This window comes from Artemia franciscana, chromosome 19, assembly GCF_032884065.1.
Source record: "Artemia franciscana chromosome 19, ASM3288406v1, whole genome shotgun sequence".
NCBI classification, from domain to species: domain Eukaryota; kingdom Metazoa; phylum Arthropoda; class Branchiopoda; order Anostraca; family Artemiidae; genus Artemia; species Artemia franciscana.
Window position 1 is genome coordinate 24,535,479 of NC_088881.1, and position 26,566 is coordinate 24,562,044.

Genomic DNA, 26,566 nt, shown 5'->3' on the forward strand with positions numbered 1-26,566 from the left:
TTTTACAAATAAAGTTACACAGATATCATATCTACATAAATTCTTTGCTTACAGAAGTTTTTAAATATCTTTACTACTTTCCTTGGAAAAATATTTTTTCAGGCTCCAGTGACGTTCATAAAGATAATATAGGTCATATAATGCATCTTAGTTTGATACTCTAGTTTTGTAATATAGTTCGATCATGACAGCTAATAATATTATTGGGAAACATCAATACGTCGATGTCGACTTTACAAATATCGGCATAACTAGTATTTATAGTATTTATTTATTTTATTTCAGTTCCTCAGTCCTTTCTGAAAAATAAAAATTTGGTATACTAACATATTCCCACAAAAGAATGACCAATTAACTGGGGCTGAGGTGACCAACTGAGACTGAGGGTGGCTAGTTTGAATTTGATTAGATCCAAAGATACTAACAATAAACGTCGATTTTAAGTTCTCTTACGCTTTTGTGCAGTCTCTAACCACCATCAGAGTTGTTGTTCCATGGGGGGGGGGTTCATCTGCTCATCAAATAATTTAGAGACAAAATTATTAAATATGCTCATCAAAAAATTCGGAGACGAAATTATTATATAGCCTATGCCCCTTGACTATCAGGATATGGACCTCTTTTGCCCCCAAATAAAAATGCTAGAGCTACGCTCCTGCCCTCTATTACTCCTTTATGGGAGTGAGCCTAGCCAGTAACTCTTCCATAGCTGACTCTAGTATATAGTATACATACGTGTAATGCACAGTATTAATTTGGTTCAAAATAAAGCTTAAGCCAGTGGATTTAACAATATAGATAGATTAAGGGTTTGTTTGTTAGGTTTTTCTTTGTAAGGGATAATTTCTTTTTTTTTTCTTTTCTGGTAGTTTTAACTTGTTAGTGTTCTTCATTGTTACCGCGACAAGCACTCAAAGCAAAAATTAAAAACAGTTAAAAACTAAAAACCCAGCTAAAAAAAAATTTTGTAGTTTTGTATTACAAGCACTGCCATCGACTATTATTATTGCATATTTTTTTCACAAGCACAACCATATTCTGCATATGGAAAAACTTCATTCTTTCGTTTTTTTTGCAAACATCTTCTACAATAGCCGCTCTGGACTCGCAACCGGTACATTTTCAGGTAGATTTGGCGTTTTCGATATTTCCTCAAAAGTAGACCAGCTTGTGGATAGGTTTCACAAGCTTTGAGAAAATATTTTCGACTTTCCACTTAAATGTTTAGCTTGATTTTAGTACCAAAGTAGCTGAGATGTTGTATGTTTTTTCTTTTGTGAGTCTTTTCTTGTTTATTGTTTCCATTTTATTTTACTTTTCCGTATTTTTGTACTCCTTTAAGTGCATTTTATGTATGTAAAGCGGGTTTAAATAAATTATTATCATTAAAATAAAAAAGAAAACCAAACCATGTCACAGAATTGGAAGCCAACTGTTATTTAAGACCTAATATTGACGACACCTTTCAAATAGCCTTTCGATAGCCTTTCAAAGACATTCCTCCTACCCTCCTCTGACAACTCAAGATTTTTCTCACAATGTTCTTTATTTTCAAATAACTTACCAACCTTTGTGAATTTTTTCTCCCTACCCGTAAACAGTATTTTGTACCCACCCTCTATAAAAAAAAAATCTAGTATAGTCATTCCTCCTACCCTCCTCTGACAACTCAATATTTTTCTCACAATGTTCTTTATTTTCAAATAACTTACCAACCTTTGTGAATTTTTCCTCCCTACCCGTAAACACTATTTTCTACCCACCCTCTATAAAAAAAAAATCTAGTGCAGGTGATGTTTCAGATCGGAATTTATTCAGGTAATGCCTAAAATCTTTTTTTTTTTTAGTCAAAACCCTGCTTTCTTTCGCATTGTTTTTTACCGAATTCAGACTCTAGAAAGCGTCACTAAATTACTTTTTGTAAAATTGAAAAATGCGACATGACAAGTATTGCCGGACGTAACTAATTTTTTATCGTCCGTCAGAAAGTGGATAGCCTTGTCAGGTACGAAGAACCGTTAGATAGATGTTAATCACTGTTATTTATGTAATCATTTCTGACGCAAAGTCTAGAACTCTTGAGCCTAAATTAAATTAGTTCTGGCACAAAACCTATAGAAAGAGGCCTGCTAGACCTGACCTACTAGAAATATCATTAGCACAATAAACTAGTTTCAATTTAATTTTCTGGTTCATTACGCCTGGTATTTTATAGATGGGGTTCATTTATTATTAATTTCCCAGTTTTACAGTTTTTCTCCTTATTCACGATTTGACCTTTTCGAGAATGATATTTTGATCTAGCATTCCTTAACGACAAAATGTATGATGGCAAATAATTTAAATCAAACGTGGCTGTTATCGAATCACTTCCCTTATGATCAGACCAGAGACTAAGAGAACCAGAGATATAAACTCACAAGATAGGATATTGGTGCTGAGATGTCCTAAAGAAAAATCTCCAGCGCCGTCTTATTTTTGGCATTTTTTCTTTTTAGCCTACCATGAACTACTGTATTCTTGTCTTTTCAGGTACGTTGAGTTATGGGAGGGATTAAAAAGAGAGCCGAATTAAGTCTCTAGTAGGTCTACCAGCTTAACGTCAACTACCCTACTCATCCTCCTAAGACTGTCCCAAGGTAACCTTTGTCAACTTTATGCAGACTAGATTTTTACCTCACATTGAGCACTGCCAACTAAAATGTCAAAATAATAGTACTAGCTATATCTTACCCAAAGGGGGCAAGGGTGCAATTTTCACCGTTATGACCATTACATATGAAAAGAGTGTTAATTTGGGAATCGAATTGACCCCTTGACTATTAACCACATCGGTTGAAGAAACCTGACTTTTGCTTTAACCTTGGCTTCGTTCAGTTTTTCAAATCCTTTTTCTGTATTTTTTCTCTTTCTTTTTCTCCCACTGTCTCACTCTCTTATTTTATTTTGCAATTTTATTTGTTTCTTTCATTGCTTCTTCCAAATCTGCAAATCATAGATACTATGAATGGAAACACAAATTATGTGTGACTAAGGAAAAATTCTTTCCAAAGTATAAAAAAAACCTCCTCGGATTTGTTAACACCACATTGAAATACTTTTTAGGACTCAAAAATTGCTCGGCATAATTTTTGTTAGTTGTCTCAACATTTATGACTCAATTTTGTATGATTTAATTACTTTTGTTTGAATTTTGTCTCTTCTTCAAAATATTTTGCAAGAAATGTAGAAGTTAATGAAGATAATTACGCAGAAATAAAAAATTTTACACCCTAGGGAACATAAAATTTTCCATCCTAAATTTTTCACCTCTAGGGGATCCTGGGATTCATGTTTGGCATTACTCTTAAATCTCAGAACAATTTGTTTTGTACATTTCTAATATTTTCAAATGCTTCCTCTGTTCTTCACTATTTTGAAAATTTCTCAATTTCCGCAAGAGCCCAGGGCCAGGAAAAAGGGTGCTGGGAACGATTAAGCCCAATCGGGCCTTGCGTTTGAAAGGGCCCCACACTGCCATCAAAATATTGATTTTAGAGATTATTAAATGTTCTTAACAATTCCAGTAAGCGTTGTTTCTGGAGAGAGGTCATTTTCCACGGTAAACCAATAAAGAAATTATCTGATATCAACAATACCAGGATAGACTAAAGTGTTTAGTAATTATAGTGAATGAGAGTAAAGACACAAGAAAAATAGATTTCAAACCCATTGGAGAAGAATTTGCAGAAAGAAAAATTTACAAATAAGTAAATTCATGTGCCATATTCGGTGATATAAATTTCAAAAGGTATTTTCAGCAGTTTCATAACATCTAGAAGACACAAACCTAAACTAACGTAAGCATAAAACAATTATAAAAGAGAAAAAAAGAGGACAAAACTTAAGCTGTAACTAAACGAACTGGACCATCAAATGACAAGAAATCTCGTAAACGACCTGAGAAATGTAAACGTACGGGTATTACTGAATAACCAAGGCCATCAAAAGGGACAAGACGAATCTAAGCAGCTGATGCCAAAGGTAATGAAAAAATGTTTAAAGCAATGATAAACGAAAATAAACATCAAAGAAATATGTAGTTACAATGTTAGTCAAATTGACAATAGGAACAAGTCAAAACAAAATTGAAGAATATTGAAATATTTAGTTAAAAGACAAGTGGTAGCGAGAGTCACAAAGACCAAAAAACGAATGTGAAAAACAAACAAAAATGCTGTTACAAGATATGCGACAATGAGGATCAGAACGAATAACAGTAAAATAAAGAACAAAGAAACGTGTGGTTTGAAGATATATGACAATGAAAACAAAGTATGCAGTTAGAAGATAATCAGCAGCGAGAGTTACAAGTAACAGCAGGAATCAGAACGTGTTAAAAATGAAAGTGAGGAACAGAGAAATAGTAGGGTAAGCAGACACACTGAAGCGAGTATCATACAGTGTCCAAATTAACAGTGAAGGACAAAGAACTGTGGTGTTAGAAGAAAGCGAGAATCAGAGCGAAAGTGCAGAATTGAAAATTCAATATATAGAGGGGGCCCCGCAAAAAAAATTTTGATTGGGCCGCGCATCTAATCGATCCGGCCCAGCAAGCACCTGGTCATGTAACTCATAAACCCCCATCTCGACTGTAAAACCCAAGAAGACTTGCTTCAGACATGAGCTTTGACACGTAGCTCAAACCTTCTAGGCGTAAAACGATTTTAACTGAAACATGACAGGTAATTTTCCATTTTAAGATCAGTATGCTCGAAACTTAATTGCCAAATCCTTGCAGGTGTATTCCTTCGTTTTGTTGCCTCCGATTTGTTGCTTAAACTCATCTGTCATCTGATCATTTCGGTGAATCTTTTTTCGAAAAAAGTCTACCTTGGGTGTAATTCAATGTTAGTTACTTTAAGGAAAATAAGATGGGACATCGGGACCAGGCCATCACACTCTCCCAAGTTTAATAAGCTTTCCAATGATGGTTGTTCTGCGTCACCGGGATCTCAAAACTTTTAGATATCTTAAACGAAAGGTTTACAAGCTTTATTTTACCACGGTTCCCCTAAAAATGTTTGATCATATAGTGCCTCCTTTTCATTTTCTAGAATAATACAGACACGAATATTTTTAATACTACAAAATGTATTAAAGTAAATCTTTAAAATCTTTTTGAATCAATAGTTTAATTTTTAGCCCTTACGTCAATTAGTTCAAAAAGTTTATTTTTTCTAAAATATCCACCAAACAAGCATGTTTAATACTTAAATGCCACCCCTAAACATATTTGCATCCTTATTTTCATTTTGTTTGATCAAAATTGCAATTTCCACTTAGAGTTCATATGAACTCTATCATTTTGGCACATATGAACCTCTGAATCATTGAATCTGAATCTCTGAACCTCTGAATCTGGTTCATATGAACCTCTGAATCATTTTGGCACAAGATTGTCAACATTCTTCACTGTTGTACAAAAGGGAAGCGTAAGTAGCTCCCATATTGTCACACAGCCTTGTAAATAATTTAACTTTTAATAAAACTGTTTTTTTATGTAGTTTATGGTTTTCATTACTTTTGTTGAAATTTCTAAGTTCTTCACCCATTTTTTTTTCATAAGAGATCTGCTCTATGTAGCATGCAGTGCGTCCAGAGAACATCAGGTGTTTTCATTTAATTAGTGCTAGGCCAGTTTTGTGTCCTGAGATTGACTTTGTACTGTCTCTACAAAGTGAAAGGAATATTTCCAAAATATACGTTTTTTATTAAAAGAAAATTGTCGAAAATATTAGAAAATTTACTCGATATGGCTTTGAAAGGAATAGAGATGTAAAATTTACCTTTATTTATATCATTCTCTTCAACACATGGAAACCGTCCAATTAAATATGCCGTTTTGGCTACATCAATTTCTTCTTCCACTTATAAGGTAAATTTTATAGTCCTTCTTCTTCGTTAGAAAGCACTTGGACTCAATTGTTCAGGATCATTCTGGCTTCAAAGTTGGTTGATTCTTCTCCATTATATTGAATTTATATTCTTTCAAAAGGAGATAAAACTGATCGGGATTTCTTATAAGGGTCAAACAAGGGAAGTTTAGGGTCCTGCTACCTTTTCACCGCAACTTAAGAGTAAATACTCGGCAAGTACCCCTACGGCTTTTGCGACAGGACCCTCCTCTTCTTCTGCTTATCGACCCTTCTTCTTACCATTTTAAGGAAATCTTTTTATAAAATATCGAGAAATAGGAAGGAGTCAATGATCCTCTTGAAGATCCATCTTTCTTCCTGGATTGGGATGTCTGTTTCTAGTAATAGCTTCCTAAAATCACAATTTCGTGGTGGTTCTTTTAAGCTTGGAGGAGATTGTTGCCAACTTCGGGCATTCAAACCGGAAATGGCTAAAAGTCTCGACTGTTGACGTGCATTTGTGACAGAGGGGGCTTAGACCTTTTTTTCATAAGGGTACTTTTCTCCTTAGAATCATTTCTTGGCTCTTAATCCTCAGAAACACCGAGTTATCCCTGCGGTCTTTAAATATGAGCTTCGACGGTCTATAGTGAAGTAATTTGCCATTTCTATGGCTCAGTGCATCATTAAGAGTGATAGATATAGTTATGGACGATTTCAGAAGACCTCTGGAATGCTTGGTTTGCCAGTTTGTCAACCTATTCATTGAAACGTATTGCCTGGTGGCTAGGGACGTGTTAGGAAGCTATTTTTACTCCCTCCTTGGTAAGGGCTTTCATCAATTCTCACATCCGATGTACATCTCCGTCAGCAACTTAAAAGTGGATTTTTCTAGTAATTTATAGAGATGATTAGGAGTCTGAGAATACAACTGCCTATTTCCTGGGAGGAGGGCTAGCATGGACCCCCTTCAGAGCCTCGTATATTGCAGCTATTTCAGCTGTGAAGACGAAGAATCGTCGGGGAGCTGTTTCGAAACGTGGAGGCTTAGCTGGGGGGTCACTGCAACAGCAGCTGCTTTACCTGCTTCTACGGGGCCATCTGTGTAAATTTTCAGGAACTCATGGAACTTTGTCACTCTAGTATTCTGAAATTCCAGTTAAGTTATTGCTGGAAGGATATTTTGATTTTTTTTCCGCAATTAGTCGGAAGCTTAAAATAACAGGAGTTACTCTCCATACTGGAGGATATGGCAGACAAGGGAAAGAAAAATGTCATTTTGCCAGGTTGGGCATTTGAAAATAAAAGTATCCTATGCCCCAATTCTCGCTGAAGATTGAATACTTATTTTCCCGAATGTTAACAGATACAGGGGATGGTCTGATCCATATGCCTAAATCTTCTTAAAATACCTTACTGATAGCATTTTGCTCTGTTTAACTATTGAAGAAAATCCAGCTAGTTGGCAAACCTTACCTCTCTCTGAGTGGTGGTGAGGCCCTAAAGCATCATAATCATTCCATCAGTCCATAATCATTTTTTGATCTCATAAACCTCTTATATAAATCCAGCAGGATTTTGGGAGAATTTGCCAAGTGCGAGAATTTGCCACAATGCATATCTGAGAAACTAATCGATCGCCAAGATCGTTTAAATAATAAACCCAGAACGGAGTTCCCAGCAGCATATGTAAAATGTCGCTAGTTTTACCTTGAGTTGGCAAACCTAGCTTTTGTTCAGCCTGAATATCTAAATCCCCCAAATCGCGAAAGGGTCAAGATATTTCGTGTGACAGCGTAGTTTTAATTTCATTCGATTTTTGTCAATCCTGCGTAATATTCGCACCTCCCTTTGAACTAGGCCGTGTCTCCCTAGGAAGGCGCGTCTCCCAGTCTGGAAAACGCTGTCTTAAACAGCATATATCCATCGTCACCTAATACACAAGGCCCTCATTTTAGCTGCTGAGGCAAAAGACATCTGCTCTAGACATGATCTTTGACACGCAGTTCAATCCCGTTTGACGTAATAGCAACAATAACTGAAAACATGACATCTTATTTCATAGATGACGAGGAATTTACATACAACTTAATTATCACCTTCTTCCTAGTAGTTAATTACACATATCATCAGCTTCAGCTGCTCTTCGCTAGAGCAAAGCCTGGTTCGTGGGTGGAATCTCAAGTGGCGGCTCTCCCAAGTCCAACCCTCCTAGAATCACTGCTCATTGCTGGTGCCTTTAGGGAATCTGTGAAATGTCATTGTCAAAAAACTATTGAACAAGACTTGGTAAAGGAATAATTCATATTTGTCTTATAGAAAGACACGTTTTCGAACTGGATTAAAATACAAAACAAAATTTCGAGAATCTACGAATATAATTGAAAATGAAGTGTGGAAAACAGATCGGGCTTTAGATTATATTAAATCTAAGAAAAATAAGTTTTTTCAGCAACTTTAAACTTAAAGCATACAGAATTTATTCCACATGGGAGGACTCTTCCTCAACCCTCACTGCTATATCAATGAATATAATCGAAAATCTATGAATATAATTGAAAATGATTTGCGCAAAACAGATCGGCGTATACATTACATTAAATTAAAATATAAACCAGTTTTTTCAACTGAAAGTAAGGAGCAACATTAAACTTAAAGAGCACAGAATTTATTCCATATAAGAGGAGGCAGCCCCTTTCTCAGCCTTAACTGTTTGAACTAAAGTTGTGTTGGCAAGGAGGGTGTTTCTGATGCCTTAAAGTCATCACTTCAATGCTCAATTTGCCAAACTCTCCATGGGCATCTACATAAATACTGAAGGGGATATGAGGGAGAGATAGGAATTGTTCATCATCTCCCTTCGTTTAGTCTAAGCCTGAAAAAGGTATTGCGGGGTGATGTATCCCTTCTTATTGCTGAGTTCTCATGCTTATTTAAAAGCATCATTTAACTAAGCTGATTTGCTTCATATTTGTTAAAATTATGTAGACGGATGTGTAGGTGGACATCAGCTATTATGAAGAAGCAGTGGTGACTCATTTGGTAGTGGGTCATTTTAATGCCCAAATATCCTAATTCTCATTAAGCCTTCTGAGATAAATATAGACTGGGTATTGAGGAACAGGGTTGTAAGAATTGGTATTTGATCCCATTTGATTCCCAGTAATATGTTAAGCCTACACCTTTATTATTGGTGTTGTGAAGGGTTATAGTGCCTCTCCCATTTTGACGATATTTCCTATACAGTATAAAATATTACACTCGCAAGACTATCGGTATAGAGGTGGAAAAGGTAAGAGGGACATCATGAGCCTCAGCAGAAATTTTTTTTTTTTTGGGGGGGGGAAGAGTGTTTGTAAGTGCTACTAGGAGCTTTGTTCTAGTTGATTCTAAATGGCAGTATTCCCTTTTTCCTATTTACATACAATTTTTTGAAGTATTTAACATATGTATGCTATGTATTTAAGGATCAGAGAACTCTATTTTAGAGGTCACGAGAGCTTCAGTAGCGTAGAAGCTAAGCAGGATATGAACAACAATACCCATTGCCTTCCAACCGAACTTGTTTACCAAAAACATCATTAAAAACTAATTCTAAAGAACTTATGCTCATCGGAATTTCTGATTAAAAATTCAATTTTTTTTCCAAAACTCTATCGACAATTCAACAAATTAGTTCTGTGTGCTTCAAGTTTTAATGTTTTTCCTTGCTTTCAGTTGAAAAAACTTGTTTTTATTTATGTAATATAATGTAATTCCCGATCCGCTTGTTTTCCCTTATGCCCATATCATCGTGAGAAAAAAAATTATGCTTTTTAGTCTGTATATATATATATATATATATATATATATATATATATATATATATATATATATATATATATATATATATATCGAGCCATTTTTTAGGGTCAGCAGCAGTTTGAAGGCAGCCAATCTCCATCCCGTGCCCTTCTCTGTTTCCCGCTCCCCATATACCCCGCCATATTGGATCGACATTTTTAGGTATTGATTCTGTTCAAAAGTTTCGAAAGATCAAATAAATATCTTTTATTTCAACATCAACCAAACGGTTCTGTGGTATTAGTCCCAAAATTGATTAAATTACTCACTTTTCACATATAAGTTTTTGTAGAAAAGAGGCCCATGTGTGGTCTTGGGTTTCTGATCAACTTGAAGTTGTTAAGGGACATCGCTATTCCAAAAATCTCAGAGTTTTCCAAGGGTATACTCTGGAAACGACATGCTTGTCTGATTTAATCAAAAAGAGGATACGCGCACCCAGGTTTTCAATTGTCTTGAGATCGAATGGCTCTCAAGAATGGCTCTTGAGATCGAGTTGAAGCTTTCAGGATGTGTCAGGAGGGCGTCAAGTGGACCCTCAATTTTGACTTCGGAGAGGATACAGATGAAATGATAAAGCTTACATAGAGCTAGTGCTGGTGAATAGGGCGTCAAATAGATGTTTCAGCTGCTGAATCTTTTTTACAGGGGCAAGTAGCGACTATTTCACTCAACCTTGCCACAGCAGGATCGATCGCTTGATTCCTTCTTGCTAAAAAGAACGTCAAATCTGCTGCGCTACCACAAGGTTCAGGGGAGGGGTTGAGGTAAATTAAAAGACACTGTGTATCAAGGTTTCCGAAATAGCATATTTGCAATATCTCGTGAACGGTTTAGGGTTTAAAATTGAAACTTACAGTTACTCATGGGGAAAGCAAGGAAAAAGGTGGGGCAAAGGGATTTTACTATTTTGTGGTAGGGGGAGGGAGAAGGCGATAAACACTTTTGCCTCTGGTGTACCGAAATGTTTTCAAACTTTAAGCTTCTGTATTGGACATTCTCTACACAGTTAAGTAGCGAGCTAAACTTACAGACACTTTATTTTTCAAGGTTCACAAAATAGTGTATCTGCAATACCTCGTGAACCAGGGGTTTCAAGTCGAAACTTTCAGGGAATGTTAAGAGAAAGGGAAAATTGGGTGTTGAGCTGTAACTCGGGATTGAGGAAGAGCTAAATAAAAAAAAACACCATGTTCATCAAGATTATCAAAATACTATATAAGCCACATCTCGCGAAGAGCTAGGGGGATAGAGTTGCAAATTCAACAGATAATTCTTAGTTCACTGTTCTTCTTTGCACAGTCCTTTAGTACATTACAATTCAAACAAGTCATAGAACCGAAGTAAATCAAAAGATACTACGTGGTAAGAGATACTATTTGACACTATATTGTAAAATAGGGTATTTAAATTGTTTCTTGAATGGCGGGGGGTGTTTAGTTTAAACTTTCAGAGAGTACTAGGGAAGTAAAGTAGATCACGAGTTTCAAATTGGGGAGGGAACATAGGGGTAGGGATGCCAAAAAATTGTCCCCCATCCGTTTGGAAGTTTTCGCACTAATAAACTTATATAGGACCTACAATATACCTCTGATTAAGTAGTGGAGTACTTTAAAAGACACTACGGATTGTCAAGTCAAAATAGCGTATTTGTAATATCCTAGGCACGGCTTCGGGAATCAAGTTAAAAATTTTAAGAGAACATAGAGGGGAGAAGTGGGTTTAAATTTTGGGCCGGGGGCTTGGGGCAGAGAGGGAGGGCCTAAAGATTTAGTCTGCCTTCAATTTGAATTTTTTATACTTTGAGTCCCTGTTTAATTTTCTTCGGAAAGCTTCTTATAGAAAAATTTTTTCAAGTCAGTACACATTACAATTCAACTACAAGGATGCTAAAAGATTGTGCTCTTCTAACCGAACTTCCTTCCCCACTCCCTTCGTCTTCTGTAGGAGGGTTTTAAATACGAAATTTCAGTCCAATTGGTAGGTTTAACTTTAATACCCCCCCCTCCCACAAAAACAGGCAAACGGTGTTTTTTATACAATAGGTTGAGAAAAACGGGGGTAGAGAAGGGAAAGAAGGGCATAGGAATCCAGACCTGTGCTAAAATCCTCAACAGCAGATGCATCAGTGACACCAAACAGTTCGTGGTAACGAACTGTAGTAAGGAGCGACCCGGCTCAATAGTAAACGAAACTCTAAAAAACGGAATTTTGATGCTAAAAGATACATCAAAAGAATCAAATTTTTATGCTGATTCTAAATATATAAGTTTCATCAAATTTAATCTTTGTCATCAAGAGTTATGAGCCTGAGAAAATTTGCCTTATTTTGGAAAATAGGGGGAAACACCCCCTAAAAGTCATAGAATCTTAACGAAAATCACACCATCGTGTTCAGCGTGTAAGAGAATCATACAGCGAAAATTTCAAGCTCCTATCTATAAAAATGTGGAATTTCGTATTTTTTGCCAGAAGACAGATCACGGGTGCGTGTTTATTTGTTTTTTTGTTTTTTTTTTGTTTTTTTCCCAGGGGTCATCGTATCGACCAAGTGGTCCTAGAATCTCGCAAGAGGGCTCATTCTAACGGAAATGAAAAGTTCTAGTGCCCTTTTTAAGTGACCAAAAAAATTGGAGGGCACCTAGGCCCCCTCCCACGCTCATTTTTTTCCCAAAGTCAACGGATCCAAATTTTAAGATAGCCATTTTGTTCCGCATAGTCGAAAACCATATTAACTATGTCTTTGGAATGACTCACTCCCCCACAGTCCGTGGGGGAGGGGCTGCAAGTTACAAACTTTGTCCAGTGTTTACATATAGTAATGGTTATTGGGAAGTGTACAGACGTTTTCATGGGGATTTTTTTGGTTTGGGGTGGGGTTGAGGGGAGGAGGCTATGTGGGAGGATCTTCTCTTGGAGGAACATGTCATGGGGGAAGAGAAATTCAATGAAAAGGGCGCGGGATTTTCTAGCATTACTATAAAAAAAACAATGAAAATATACACACGAAAAAGTTTTTCAACTGAAAGTAAAGAGTAGCATTAAAACTTAAAACTAACAGAGATTATTACGCATATGAGGGGTTCTAAAAATACTTTAGCATAAAGAGCGAGGTATTTAGGAGGAGATAAATACCTTGCTCTTTATGCTAAGTGTTTTTAGTAATTTCAACTACTTATTCCAAGGCCTTTCTGATTCAGGGGTCATTCTTAAAGAATTGGGACAAAACTTAAGATTTAGTGTAAAAGGCGACATATTAAGGAGGGGACAAACCCCCTCATATACATAATAAAAAATATAAGAGCATAAAAGTTTGTTACGCAGGTTAATTCTTAAGTTACGTATATTTTTCACTAATAAAAACTTTCGTTAAAAATTAAAAGTTCTAGTTGCCTTTTTAAGTAACCGAAAAATTTGAGGAAACTAGGCCTCCTTCCCCACCCCTTATTTCTCAAAATCGTCTGATCAAATCTAAGAGAAAGCCGTTAAGCCAAAAAAAAAAATTAATATGCAGATTTCATTTTACTAATTAATGTGCGGAGAGCCAAAATCAAAAATGCATTAATTCAAAAACGTTCAGAAATTAAATAAAAAAAACTAGTTTTTTAAACTGAAAGTAAGGAGCGATATTAAAACTTAAAACGGACAGAACTTACTCCGTATATGAAATGGGTTGTCCCCTCTGCAATCCCTTGCTCTTTACGCTAAAGTTTGATTCTTTGTCACAATTCTACTTTTTAAAACAATTAAAAACTTTAGCGTAAAGAGCAAGGGATTGCAGAGGGGACAACCCATTTCATATACGGAGTAATTTCTGTCCGTTTTAAGTTTTAATATCGCTCCTTACTTTCAGTTTAAAAAACTAGTTTTTTTATTTAATCCCTAGTTAAATACGAATTTCCCATAAGTCTTAATACATGCAGATCCGCAACCTAAAGTGGTAGAGGTATAAAATTTGACTGGTAAATAAGACATGTCAGAAAGTGATCCAGTAATGAGGCAGTCTATATGCTTTTGATTATAAAACCAGTCACTAAACTGGGGTTCTATAGCTTCTGTTGAAAGCTAAAAGATTAACCTTTTTACGAGATTTGCATTTGGATGGGCAACTGATTCGTTAACAATGGTAAAGTTCTCTTCTTGTTTCTAATGAAAGATGATTTGAAAACCCTATTTGTTCCATCACACATAATCTTTGCGACACAAATTGGACAGACAGAATCGGGCAATAATCTGTCAGTTCCTCATAATACGTTCTTGTGCGTGTCGACCTCGATAAACATTGGGCAATAATGTCTCCAATATCATTTCACTTAATCTTTCTTTAATTGTTTCTCATTAGTATTAGCATTTATTCAGTAAATACTGAACAAAAAGGAAAACAAAGAACGAAAAAGAGAGAAAACAGACTAACTTCATAACAAATAAATAAAGAGTGCAATTATAATAATATTAAACTGTAGAAAGCTAAATTTGCATTTCGATTTTGTCGAGTTTTCTCTCTGTCGAGAATTTGATGTATTAATAATAAAACCTCGAACCTTGAACTTTGCATTGCAAGTGAAATTCTCAGTTATATACGACAGTCAACTAGAAGGTACCGAAAAGGGCTCACTATCTCTGCTTCACATTTTTCTTAAATGAGGCCACAGCCTCTTCAGATTTTCTACTCCGAACTACTCTAAACTAGTCTTAAATTTAAAGCCCATATAGGGAATTCAAGCAGTAATTTAGAAAATTTTTTGTATTTTGAAACCACGGAGCTCACACATTCCACTGTTATATTCACACCAAGGTAAAGAATGTCACCATTATCAAGAATGGTACAATTATTTCAATTTATCTCAATAGTAGACGTTTACGGCAAAAATAAAATACAGGGTGGTTTTGATAAGATCTTGCAGGCTTTTGAAAATTTCAAAATATTGTTTAATTATTCGACTCATATCAATAATATCATACGCATATGGATCGAAAGAGATTTTGATGCCATTCAAAATGCAAGAAGATGGATATTCATGGGGCCCAATAAAATAGTCGTTAAACAGAACAGGAGAAGAAACCGTGCACAAATGGGCTGTTTTCAGACAAGCTTTATCCTACGTCAGAGCCCCGGCTCTCAAGGTTCTGAGAGAGCTTTCTTCAGACAGAATTGAAGGCGAAAGTTAATGTCAGGAAAATTTTTAATGGAATAATGGTTTACACCGTTTTAGCAGAAAGAAGAAACATTGGCATATTAATAAAAGACTGAAGGCCCGATGGACATCCGTTCTTCCTAGAAACACAAGGGAGCCCGTACACATATCTAGACATATGTTCGGTGATTAGAACATTAGACTTCACGCTAGAATCCAAGTTGTTGAAATGGAGCCTATCACTTATTCAAAACCCATCTATAACAACTATCTCAAATGGCTATCACAGAGCAGTAGAGAGAGGCATTAGGCTAGAACCATGTGTACTGAACAATGTTTTTTTCGTTTTTTTTCTAGAAATGCCATAATTGGCATTCCTCGATAGGGAATGGCAAAGAAATAATACCCGTCGTTAGGATCATCTGTGTGGGTAATACTACATGCTGTACAAAGGACGGGCTTCCATGATTAATATGCAGGCAACTAACCCTATCGATATTTGAATTTAGCTTCGGCTTCATTCGCGGCTTTATTCGGCCTTTTCGTTTTCTCTTTTTCTCTTTCCTCCGTCACTTTCCAACTCTTTTAATGTGAATTACAGTGTCTACTTTGTTTATTTTCATTGTTCCTTCCAAATCAATTTTAAATAGCTTTGCCTTAATTTGGCAGTTGTTGCAAGCAAATTTCAGACCAAAGTTTTGAACTAACTTAATTATCCTCAAAATATTTTAGAAACAATTTCAGAGTTAACTATGATAATTAAGTAGGAAAAAATACTGCAGATAAGATTTATTTCAAATCATAATGTTTTATAATCAAAGCGCTAACGGTGACATTATTAAATATTGGTTATCTCCGGTCACTATCGTTGAAGCCACAGCCTTGAATCGAAATTATCAAACTGTGACTGAGCAACAGTCAAACAGTTCGTGGTAACGAACTGTAGTAAGGAGCGACCCGGCTCAATAGTAACCAAAACTCTAAAAAAATGGAATTTTGATACCAATAGCTACATCAAAAGAATCGCATTTTAATGCTGGCTTTAAATATATAAATTTCATCAAGTTTAGTCTTACCCATCAAAAGTTACGAGCCTAAGAAAATTTACGTTATTTTAGAAAATAGGGGAAAACACCCCCTAAAAGTCATAGAATCTTAACGAAAATCACACCATCAGATTCAGCGTATCAGAGAACCCTACTGTAGAAGTTTCGAGCTCCTATCTACAAAAATGTGGAATTTTGCATTTTTTGCCAGAAGGCAGATCACGGATGCGTGTTTATTTGTTTGTTTGTTTGTTTTGTTTTTTTTCCCAGGGGTGATCGTATCGACCCAGTTGTCCTAGAATATTGCAAGAAGGCTCATTCTAGCGGAAATGAAAAGTTCTAGTGCCCTTTTTACGTGACCAAAAAAATTGGAGGGCACCTAGGACCCCTCCCACGCTAATTATTTTCCCAAAGTCAACGGATCAAAATTCTGAGATAGCCATTTTATTCAGCGTAGTCGAAAACCTTTATAACTATGTCTTTGGGGACGACTTACTCCCCCAGAGTCCCAATGGGAGGGGCAACAAGTTACAAACTTTGACCTGTGCTTACATATAGTAATGGTTATTGGGAAGTATACAGGCGTTTTCAGGAGGATTTTTTTGGTTGGGGGGAGGGGTTGAGAAGAGGGGGATATGCTGGGGGAACTTTCCATCGAAAATTTGTCATGGGAGAAGAAAATTTCCATGAAGGGAGAGCAGGATTTACTAGCATTATTAAAAAAAAAACAATTAAAAAATAAATGTGAAAAAGCTTTTTCAGCTGGAAGTAAGGAACAGCAATAAAAATTAAAACAAACAGAAATTATTACCCATATGAGGGGCTCACCTCCTTCTAACACCTCGCTCTTTACGCTAAAGTATTTTTAGTAATTTCAACTATTTATTCTACGGCTTTTGTGATTCAGGGGTCATTCTTAATGAATTGGGATAAAATTTAAGCTTTAGTGTAAAGAACGAGGTACTGACGATGGGGCGAATCCCCTCATATATGTAATAAAAACATGAGAATACAAAAGTTCTTTACGTAAGCTAATTTATAAGTTACATAAATCTTTTACCAATAAAAAGAGTCGTAAAAAATTAAAAGTTCTAGTTGCCTTTTTAATTAACCAAAAAATCGGAGGGCAACTAGGCTTCGTCCCCCGCTCTTTTTTTCTCAAAATCAATCGATCAAAATTATGAGAAAGCCATTTAGCCAAAAAAAAAGAAAAAAAATATGCAAATTTCGTTTTGATTATTCCTCTGCGGAGAACCAAAATCAAAACATGCATTGATTCAAAAACGTTCAGAAATTAAATAAAAAAAAACAAGTTTTTTTAACTGAAAGTAAGGAGCGACATTAAAACTTAAAACGCACAGAAATTACTTCGTATATGAAAGAGGCTGCTTCCTCATCAACACCCCGCTCTTTATGCTAAAGTTTTTTACTGTTTTAAAAAGAAGAATTGAGAGAAAGAGTCAAACTTTAGCGTAAAGAGCGGGGTGTTGATGAGGAAGCAGCCTCTTTCATATACGAAGTAATTTCTGTGCGTTTTAAGTTTTAATGTCGCTCCTTACTTTCAGATAAAAAAAAAACTTGTTTTTTTTTATTTAATATTTACATGAAACTATACGGTAAGCTTGAAACCTTACCGTATTTGGTATTAATAAATAAATAAATAAATAAGGCATTCATTGTATGAATACTTAACCATTCCTCTAGTTTACAATACAGTAAAACAGAATAAAAATGATGGTATTGCTTACCCCCTCTCTTATGAAAATTTCTGGCCAATGTTTCAAAAAGGATCCCATTTGAAGAAAGAAAGTTAAATACAAACTCGAGAAAATGACAGCTGATTGAAGAATGGTAACCATTATTTTGATAGAGTAAGTGCTTATAGCGAAAACAAATGGGTGGCAGTTCCGAGGAAGAGCATGAAGCCCCTCAAGAACGGAGTTTAAAGGAAAATACACTATTGGAGTTACTATAGCCGAAATACTGCATAAGAAAATTACAATGCTCCAGCTTGGACAACAAGGATAATCCCTTTTTTGAATGGGTGACTATGATATCTCATTTTTCCCTTTTTTTCAGTCAAAACTAGCAGGCTACAGCAACAAGATAAAGAGATTTTTAATCGCATATTAAAAATAACAATAATTAATTATGATAAGAGGAGAGCAGCCCCTTGCTGTTTAGGGCAATAAGAAATAAAAAGAATTTTTTTAAGTAAGTTAACCGATTAAAACTTCAGTATATGAACCTTCAAAACGGATAGGGCAAATGGGTAGAAGTGGGAAAATAAATAGTAGACTTTGTCTATGGAACGCAAAGGTAATATATATGATAGCGGTAGGAAGGTTTTTTTTTTAATTGGGACTTTTTGTGAGTAGTTAAAGGTTAGAAAAGTTACAATTGTGAAAGGAAGAGTAGAAAAATTATGTGAGATATACATGAAGGTTTCAAATTTATTTTTTAGAAATGAAAAGGAAGAGGAAACGAGGAAAGAAGGTAGATCCAAAATAGCTCAGTATGGACCTAATACTACTGGATCAAAGAAAAAAAGTAAGAATTTAAAAATGTATATAAGACGAGGATTTTGTATTTTTCTTAATAATATAGAGCCTATTTACTTAAAAAATGCACATTTCAAAGCTCTTAATTGTTTTCGCGTGTTTCTTTTATAAATCCTAGTACCAAAAATGGCGCCTCTGGCAGCATTTCTAGAGTTGAAAAGCTAGAAAGTTGAAAAAGAGTGCCATTACGATCTCTGTGGTTGAAAGTCTGTGGTTGAAAGTATCAGAAGGTTTACAACTCCTCATCTTGTACATTTCTCCCTCCAGCCCCCTTATAAAGCGAAAACTAAAAAAACACATTACAAGACAATAAACTGCCTCATGAGAAAAAAAGCTTAGAAGTAAAAGCTGGTTACGAAAACATTTCCAGAGGATTTTCAATACAAGCTTGAAACGGTAATATGTCTCTTTTTCGCTGTTATTATTTCTATAGCACTAGCGGGGAATCAAACATCTTAAAAATCTGTCTAAGGGCCAGTTCGAAAGCTAATGCTTACGTCTATATGCTTATTGCAAATTAATTGCGAGTTAATTCTATATGCTTATTGTGAATTAATTGCGAGTTAATTGCGAAAACACAACGGTTAGACGAACATCATAACTACATTTAAGTGGGTGACCCGGCAGAGTTTTCGCAATTAGAATTTTACTTCTCTTTCAGCAGTAAAAAGTTCGAGCAGGGTCGTTACTCACCGAAATGTTTGGGGGGAGCAGGGGATTTGAAAAACTGACGAGTCATTTTTACCAACTGTTTTTGATAATAATTAGTATAATGTCCATTTCGAATACAATACTCAAAATCACTAAACGAGTCAGTAAAACCGCTGTATTTAGCGACCGAGATTCAGATTTTGGTATATATCATGTCACTATTAAAATGCTCTTTATTTAACCAAATGGAAAATTGCGGCACAGGTACCGTCTGTAAACTCACTGCAGAAGTCGGTAAAACTGCAGCGTTTACCGACCGACTTAAACTTTCTGTACATGACATGTCAGTATTTTCCTGGTCTTTATTTAACCAAACAAAGAATTTTAGTGGTGTTGGAAAAATCATGGCACCTCGCTTCACGATTTTACGATTCATTTTATTTTACCAAGTGATCAAAACATTGGGAGTGTCTTCCCTCTTTCCCCCAATATGTGACGGGTCCTAACAACGATAATTGATTGCTGGTTTTGAGGTCACATACAAGTCCGTCATTTGAAGGTATAGGAAGGGCACTGACCACCTTGCTTTGGAGACTTTTCTTATTAAAATTTTTCCCAGAATGTTGAGGGCTAAGAAGCAAAAATAGCAAAGTATATTTTCTCGTTAGCAGTTCAAAATTCTTTACAACATAGCAGAATAAAAATAGCAATAATCATATCACGAATTTCTTCAAATTATATTTAGTATACGTTTAACATTTTTTTCAATATCCTTTACTTTTCTAAACTCTGTGAACTAATTTCAGAATGTAACATTTTCTTACCTAGTCACAAAAATCATTACACTCCAGCATGTAAGCGTAGAAAAGCGCACAAAAATTAATTAAAAACAAAACAATATATGTAGTCTTACCGATGGAGTTTAAGACAGAAACTGAATCTTAAAACGAACAGTAATTACTGCGTTGTAGCAGCTTATGCAACATATATATATATATATATATATATATATATATATATATATATATATATATATATATATATATATATATATATATATATATATATATATATATATATACATATATATATATATATATATATATATATATATATATATATATATATATATATATATATATAACTGGATAAAATAAACTGACTCGTAATATGTCCCTCTACTTGTAGAATCCTGAAAAACTGTTGTTTTACTGAAAATCCAAAACCCACTGGATTAGGAGCAGAAGAGTCGAAAAGTAGCATGCTGAATACGAAGGACTAATTTACATGGCTCTAATTAGTCTTTGACCAGCAATAAAATGAATACATTTTTGTATACAATTTTAATCTCTAAAAGCTTAAACAATCTCAGTTTTCAATAAATTATTAATTTTTTAAAGTTGTAAGAATTCAGGGAAATGCAACGAGACAGTCTATTTAAACCAGCTTTGCAGATATATATGGCAAAAATTTGTAAAGTAACATTTTTTTCAAACTTCGCTCCTAACTTCCATCAGTGAAACTACGTCTTCGCAAGTGAATTAAAATCCATATCTTGCAAGGATTCTAAATATATCTATGTGAAGGCTCTTGGAAAGGGAACATTTTAAAATCTAAATATAAAGGAGTATATACAATGAAAAGCCCTTATATGTACATTATATACACTATTTTACACACACACACACACACACACACACACACACACACACACACACACACACACATATATATATATATATATATATATATATATATATATATATATATATATATATATATATATATATATATATATATATATATATATATATATATACATATATATATATATATATATATATATATATATATATATATATATATATATATATATTATGGAAGCTATAAGCAATGATTAATGATGGCAATTTGATGAATTTTATATACAAACTATTCCAGCTCATAGTTATGAGTAAACAGAACAAATATTCCATTAGTCCATTTGATTTACACTAGCTCACAACTGGGCAAATTAGAGTAACGAGGCGCTATCTAAGGGAAGTCCTTTTTATACAGCTGTTTCAGAATTAAAATATATACATTTTCCTCTTTTTTTCTTATTTAGGAGCAAGCTAGACACGAGCACTCCAAGAAAAGTATCGGAATTTTTTTTATTTTATGACAGAGAATAAAGTTTGGCCCCATAGTAGCGCGTTTTAAACACAAAAAAAGTAGGTGGAATAGCTTATCACTTTCCATTTTATATCAAGCCAGACTGGCTCACGTGTATTAGGACCAGCGTTGCCAGATGTTTGGTATAAGATATTGCAGTCCCAAAAGCAGAATATGTCGCTGGTGCAATTAATAAACGGTTTGAAAAACGAGCTAATTTGAATAATTCAATCCGTATGCCTCTCAAAAATTCCTCAAATAAGGTTAATTTGCCCAATCTGATAAGTCTGATTACCCCTACTAACAATTATTCTCAGCACGAAGCCACCTGACAATACCGGATATACTACTTTTCCACAATCAGCCAATTTATGAAGCTGATTTATTAAACCATAACATTAGTAGTGGCAATTATTACTTGGCTATTAGGAAGTATATAGAGTTTTCTTAGGTTGGGGAGGGGATTTTCTGGAGGGGGTGTACGTTGGAGGATCCTTACATTGAGTAAATTTTTGTGTTGAAGGGCATTTTAAACGGAGGAAAAGCCATTTTTCTCGGTATTTTTTAAAAAATGATCCGAAATTAAATAAAAATAAAAATTTTTCAACTGAAAGTAAAGACCGACAAACAAACAGAAAAATTATATATATATATGAGGGAGGTCACCCCTTCCTCAATACCTCGCTCTTTACGGTAAAGTTTTTCTTGAACTTTAAAAAAAGTTTATTATTTTATCTAAACGGCCTTGTGTTTATGAAGTCATTATTAATTAATTTGGACAAGAAGTCAAACTTTAGCGTAAATAACAAGGTATTGAAGACGGGCAACCCCTCTCTTGTACGTAATAATTTCTGTTCGTTTTAAGTTTTAGTGTTGCTCCTTACTTTCAATTGATAAAACTCGTTTTTTTTTACATTTTGTAGAAAAGTGGGTTTTTGTTTACAACTCCCGACTGCTAAAGCCAAGCTATCCTTGGTCTCAAGTACTGACCCAGCAGCTCAATTTTTTTGAACTGATATTGATTAATTAACGGATAGATATTGATCTAAATTGATCTAATAAGAAACCTGTTACTCTGGTTATAAAATTTTATTCTTTCAACAGGTTATGCTTCAACTTTCAACTATCAATATGTTTATTCCAGGTTTATTAATCATCTCTTTGACGTGACCAGATTCTTTAGTGCCAATTGAACCGTCAAGATTTCTACCGGTCAATATCAAGCTGATTTACTAAAACTAATGACGAATATGGTAGCGGAATTATTAATAATATTAGTCATTTTAATAATAACATAAATTAAAACCGTGATAGTACATATAGGTAAAAGGTTTAAAGAATATTTCTTTGGCAGCAGTTTTAGAGAAAGCCAAGCTTGTGAGTTTTAAAAATATTAATATGTTTCGTCAAGACTGTTCTTAAGTTGTTGTTTTTCTTCTTTGTTCTTTATAATGGTCACCTAGTAGCTTACAGGTTGTTTTTTTTTTTTTCTAGAAGCATGGAAGTCATTTAATTTTACAAGACTATTCTAAAGATTTTAATTTTGTTTTTTTTTTTACGATGATTTCCTAGTAGCTTACTGGTTTTTTCTTGTCTGATAAAAAGCAAGTCATTTAGTTTTGTAGTTTTGTAGGTTCAAAAATTATATTGGCGGCGTTCCGTCAAAACTTATTTTAAACTCTTGCAGATACTGAGCTTTAAACGTTAAGACAGGTCATTGTCATTTTAGTCCATTAGACAAGGGTTAGGCTTTCATAGTCCCAAAACTTATGCAACTTAATATTATAATGGTATTATGATATGAAGCTTGATCAAATTTTATTTTTTAGAAGTCAGTTCATAATAAAGATAATTATTTTTCTGAAAATAATAATAATAATAATAATAATAATAATAATAATAATAATAATAATAATAATAATATAATAATATAATAATAATTATATAATTATTATATAGCTATAATAATAATAATAATAATAATAATAAATCAGTGCTATATTATGCAGTGTTAGACTTATTAATTAATAATATTAATAAATGCAAGGATGAAGCTTTGCCATAGGCATGCCAAAAGTTTGTTTCTCATCGGGTCAAAATTACCTTGGGTAAGGGGGTAAATGCTAGCCAGGAAGAAGGTAATGTATGACATGTATGTTTAAAAGACAGACATTTACAAGCTATATTAGCCTATAAGCTTTAGAGAGGACTTGGACCCATTAAATTTACATTATGGCTATTTCACTGCAATAAGATTTTTATCTTTTGCACTTGCTGTAAGAATTAAACTTGGAAATTATGTGACATGAGGACTATTGAGATCAACCATCAAATCCGTTAGTTTGAGAAAGAACTATAAAGCTTCGAAAAAAAATTGGAAGAACGTCAATATTTGGCTTAATCCAGATGCTTATGTAAAATGATGCTCATGTTCCAGGCACATACGCTGGTGCTGAGGCTGATGATCCATTTTCCCGAGAAATCCAAATATTTACAATCTTTAGTGTGGTTTCCAATATTTTTTTTTAAGTTATCCGACTTTTTTCAGTTTTTCAAATTACCATCCTTTCCCTCAACAAATACTTACGCGTGTACTCTTTCCAAGGAATATATATAAAAAAAGAAAATATCTATTGTAAGGGGCATTTATATGAATTGTAAAATTTTGTTACAAATAGCCAATCCTTGTGATACAATGTCTTTATATAGCCTGCACATTGGGTGGAAAATTTATATGGATGCTCGTGTCCATAAATCCTATATTATGTAATATGAAAACATATTATTTTGTAATGTAAAAGCTTAAGGATATCCTTACTTGTATAACTACTTACAGGCTCACCTTGTGGTCCTATACGCAAACTTCGCTAAATATTATTGAAATTTTGTAAATATCTCACAAAATCAAACATAGCCACAGCCATGGGCACCCGAAGGGAGCATTCCCCTCTCATCTGCAGAAAGGGCATAATTGCATCTAAGGTCGATACCTCAAATATTCCAAACATTAGCCTTGCTTTTAACCGGTACTTCCCATCCTGGGAAAAATATTTGCGGGAGCTCATGGCCACAGCTGCAATATATGTTTATATATATACATACTTAAATTTTATATACATATAATTCATCATAATTGTTTGTTTTTATCCATTTAAGGGATATTTGAACATTGAACGGAAAAATGACTATGAGTACTAAACTTAGTGATCGGATCAGTTTCTCCTGCTTAATGTCTAGTAGTCCGTCATCCAGTTTTCGCAGATGATTTCGTAACCGGGAGGTCGTATTTTCTCACTGGTGCAAGTGTTTGACCCACATTTGCGTCTTAGGACCGCCTTAGAAACCCATCCTTCGGAGGGACTACAAAAGTTTAAACTGCTTATATTTTTTACTAGTGAATTTCTACCTGGATAAAGACAGACAAAAATGAAAGTGTTTATAATGTTCAGTGTAATGGTTTCTGGAGTTTTTGGAGTGAGTAATTTCCAATTTTTTTTTTTAATTCATATATTGAGGATTTTATCTATCAGCTTTTATATCAGCTTCTAGATTTTTTTTTTTGCAAAGCCCCATCTAGTGAGTGTTTCTGGGTCAGTGTTCCATATACGAACAGATTGCTTCATAGATTGCGTCATACTTGTTACAACAATTCTAACACTGATATTTCTACTAATATCAAAAATAGGTAAAACAATCAATCCGTATAAGGATATCCAGCGGTGGAAAAACAGAAAATTCTCGATCCTATTTCATTAGAACTGGAAGATTAAGAGATGAATGAAAGGATTTGCGTTAAAACATTATTGGCAATAAAAATAATGTTGACAATTAACTTGGGCGGTATTTGGAATGTGTATACTTCTTTGAAACTTGGGATTTTATTTCTGTTGAAAAGAAATGAAGCATAGCTGAAAAAAAATAATCAATGGATCTTACCATAAAATAATTCCTATACATACGAAAGGATTAAGAAAGGAGGAATCTGACCTCCAAGGGATCATGAAAACAGTAACTTATCTTTAAAAGGGTGTCATAAATTGCCAGGCCCGTACTTAGTGATGGTGTTGTGGGTATCGGGGCCATATTAGCCCAATGTTTAAAATTTTAAAAGTTTTCTTATGTTTTTTTTTCTGTTAAATTCTAGCACAGTATCCTTGCACTATATTCATAATCGGAAACTCATGCAAATTTCTTTCAGGGAGAAATAATAAAAATATAGATGTCCTATTAGATAATTTGAATCGTACATGCAAAGAATTTTTTTGGGGGGAAACGGGTCCTGTATACCCACCCCCCCCCACAACACACCCTATTGTGTACATCACTGCCATAAGTTTTGAGCTAGATGAATGGAATTGCAGGAAATAAAAAAAAAAGTTTTTCCAAACAGAAGTAAAGAGCAATAGTAAGACTTAAACAGATTATTTTGAATCTGAAAAGAGCTGCCCCCCCATAACCCTACACGCTTTACACTTAAGTTTTATGTTGTTAGGCCGAAAGTATTTATAGATGCAACGAATGTGCAACCGAAAACATTGGGACCGAAAAATCCATTGTCTAAAACAACTGCACATAAATAAGCTCAGAAAGTAGAAAGCTATCTTCGCCTCTCTTTATTTGGAAAAATAGCTTTCTGAGGAATATTTTCACTGAAAAATGTCTGTTTTGATATTTTCATTGAAGAAAATTAAAAAAGTGACAGTTTTACCCACCCTAGACATTGAAAAATGTATTACCACCTATCCCCTAAATTATGAATTGAAACCACTAGTGGTTATACTCCCCCAAAAAGCAGCGATCTCTTCATGAAAATTATACAAAGAAATTCAACGCGTATGAAAAACCTAAGACCTAGTTTGCCTGTGCGTCTGTTTTCTCCCATGGGTGATCGTATCGAACCATCAGTCTTGGATCATTTATAAAGAGTTCAAATGAAAATTCAAAGATATAGGGCTCTTTTTAAGTAGCTAAAGACATTTTGACCCAGGGAAGTACTGACTTCTAGCACTTCGACCGATATAGCAGCGAGTTTAGCCGCAACAGTACCAAAATGTTATCGAGCAGAACTTCTAAGAACTATTTATAGAGTATTTAGTACAGATTTCCAGTTTCAGAGGCAACACTGGCGTGTAGTATCCATTCTTCCCTAATCCTTCATGCAGTCTATAAAAGATGGTGACCGGCAAAAATATCCCCCCCCCTCGCCAGCGGAAAATAATTTCTCCCCAGCGGATGATATCCACCGTGGAAAATACCCCCCGGGAAAGATAAGGCTTTCC

At 34.5% G+C, this 26,566-nt stretch overlaps 1 protein-coding gene and 1 long non-coding RNA gene across 2 annotated transcripts in view; both read left to right on the plus strand.

The window, feature by feature from the left end:
- The first annotated feature begins 2,502 nt into the window (after positions 1-2,502).
- LOC136039460 (uncharacterized) lies at positions 2,503-22,605 on the plus strand. The gene is made up of 3 exons (XR_010620455.1): positions 2,503-2,639; positions 18,386-18,471; positions 22,432-22,605. It is a non-coding gene; the product is annotated as an uncharacterized LOC136039460 (long non-coding RNA).
- A 2,000-nt stretch (positions 22,606-24,605) lies between these two features.
- LOC136039458 (uncharacterized) overlaps positions 24,606-26,566 on the plus strand; it is a 96,932-nt gene continuing 94,971 nt past the window's right edge. The window contains exon 1 of the mRNA XM_065723224.1: positions 24,606-24,761. Coding sequence (XP_065579296.1) covers positions 24,714-24,761 — 48 coding nt within the window. The 5' untranslated portion in view covers positions 24,606-24,713. The remainder of the gene's footprint in view (positions 24,762-26,566) is intronic.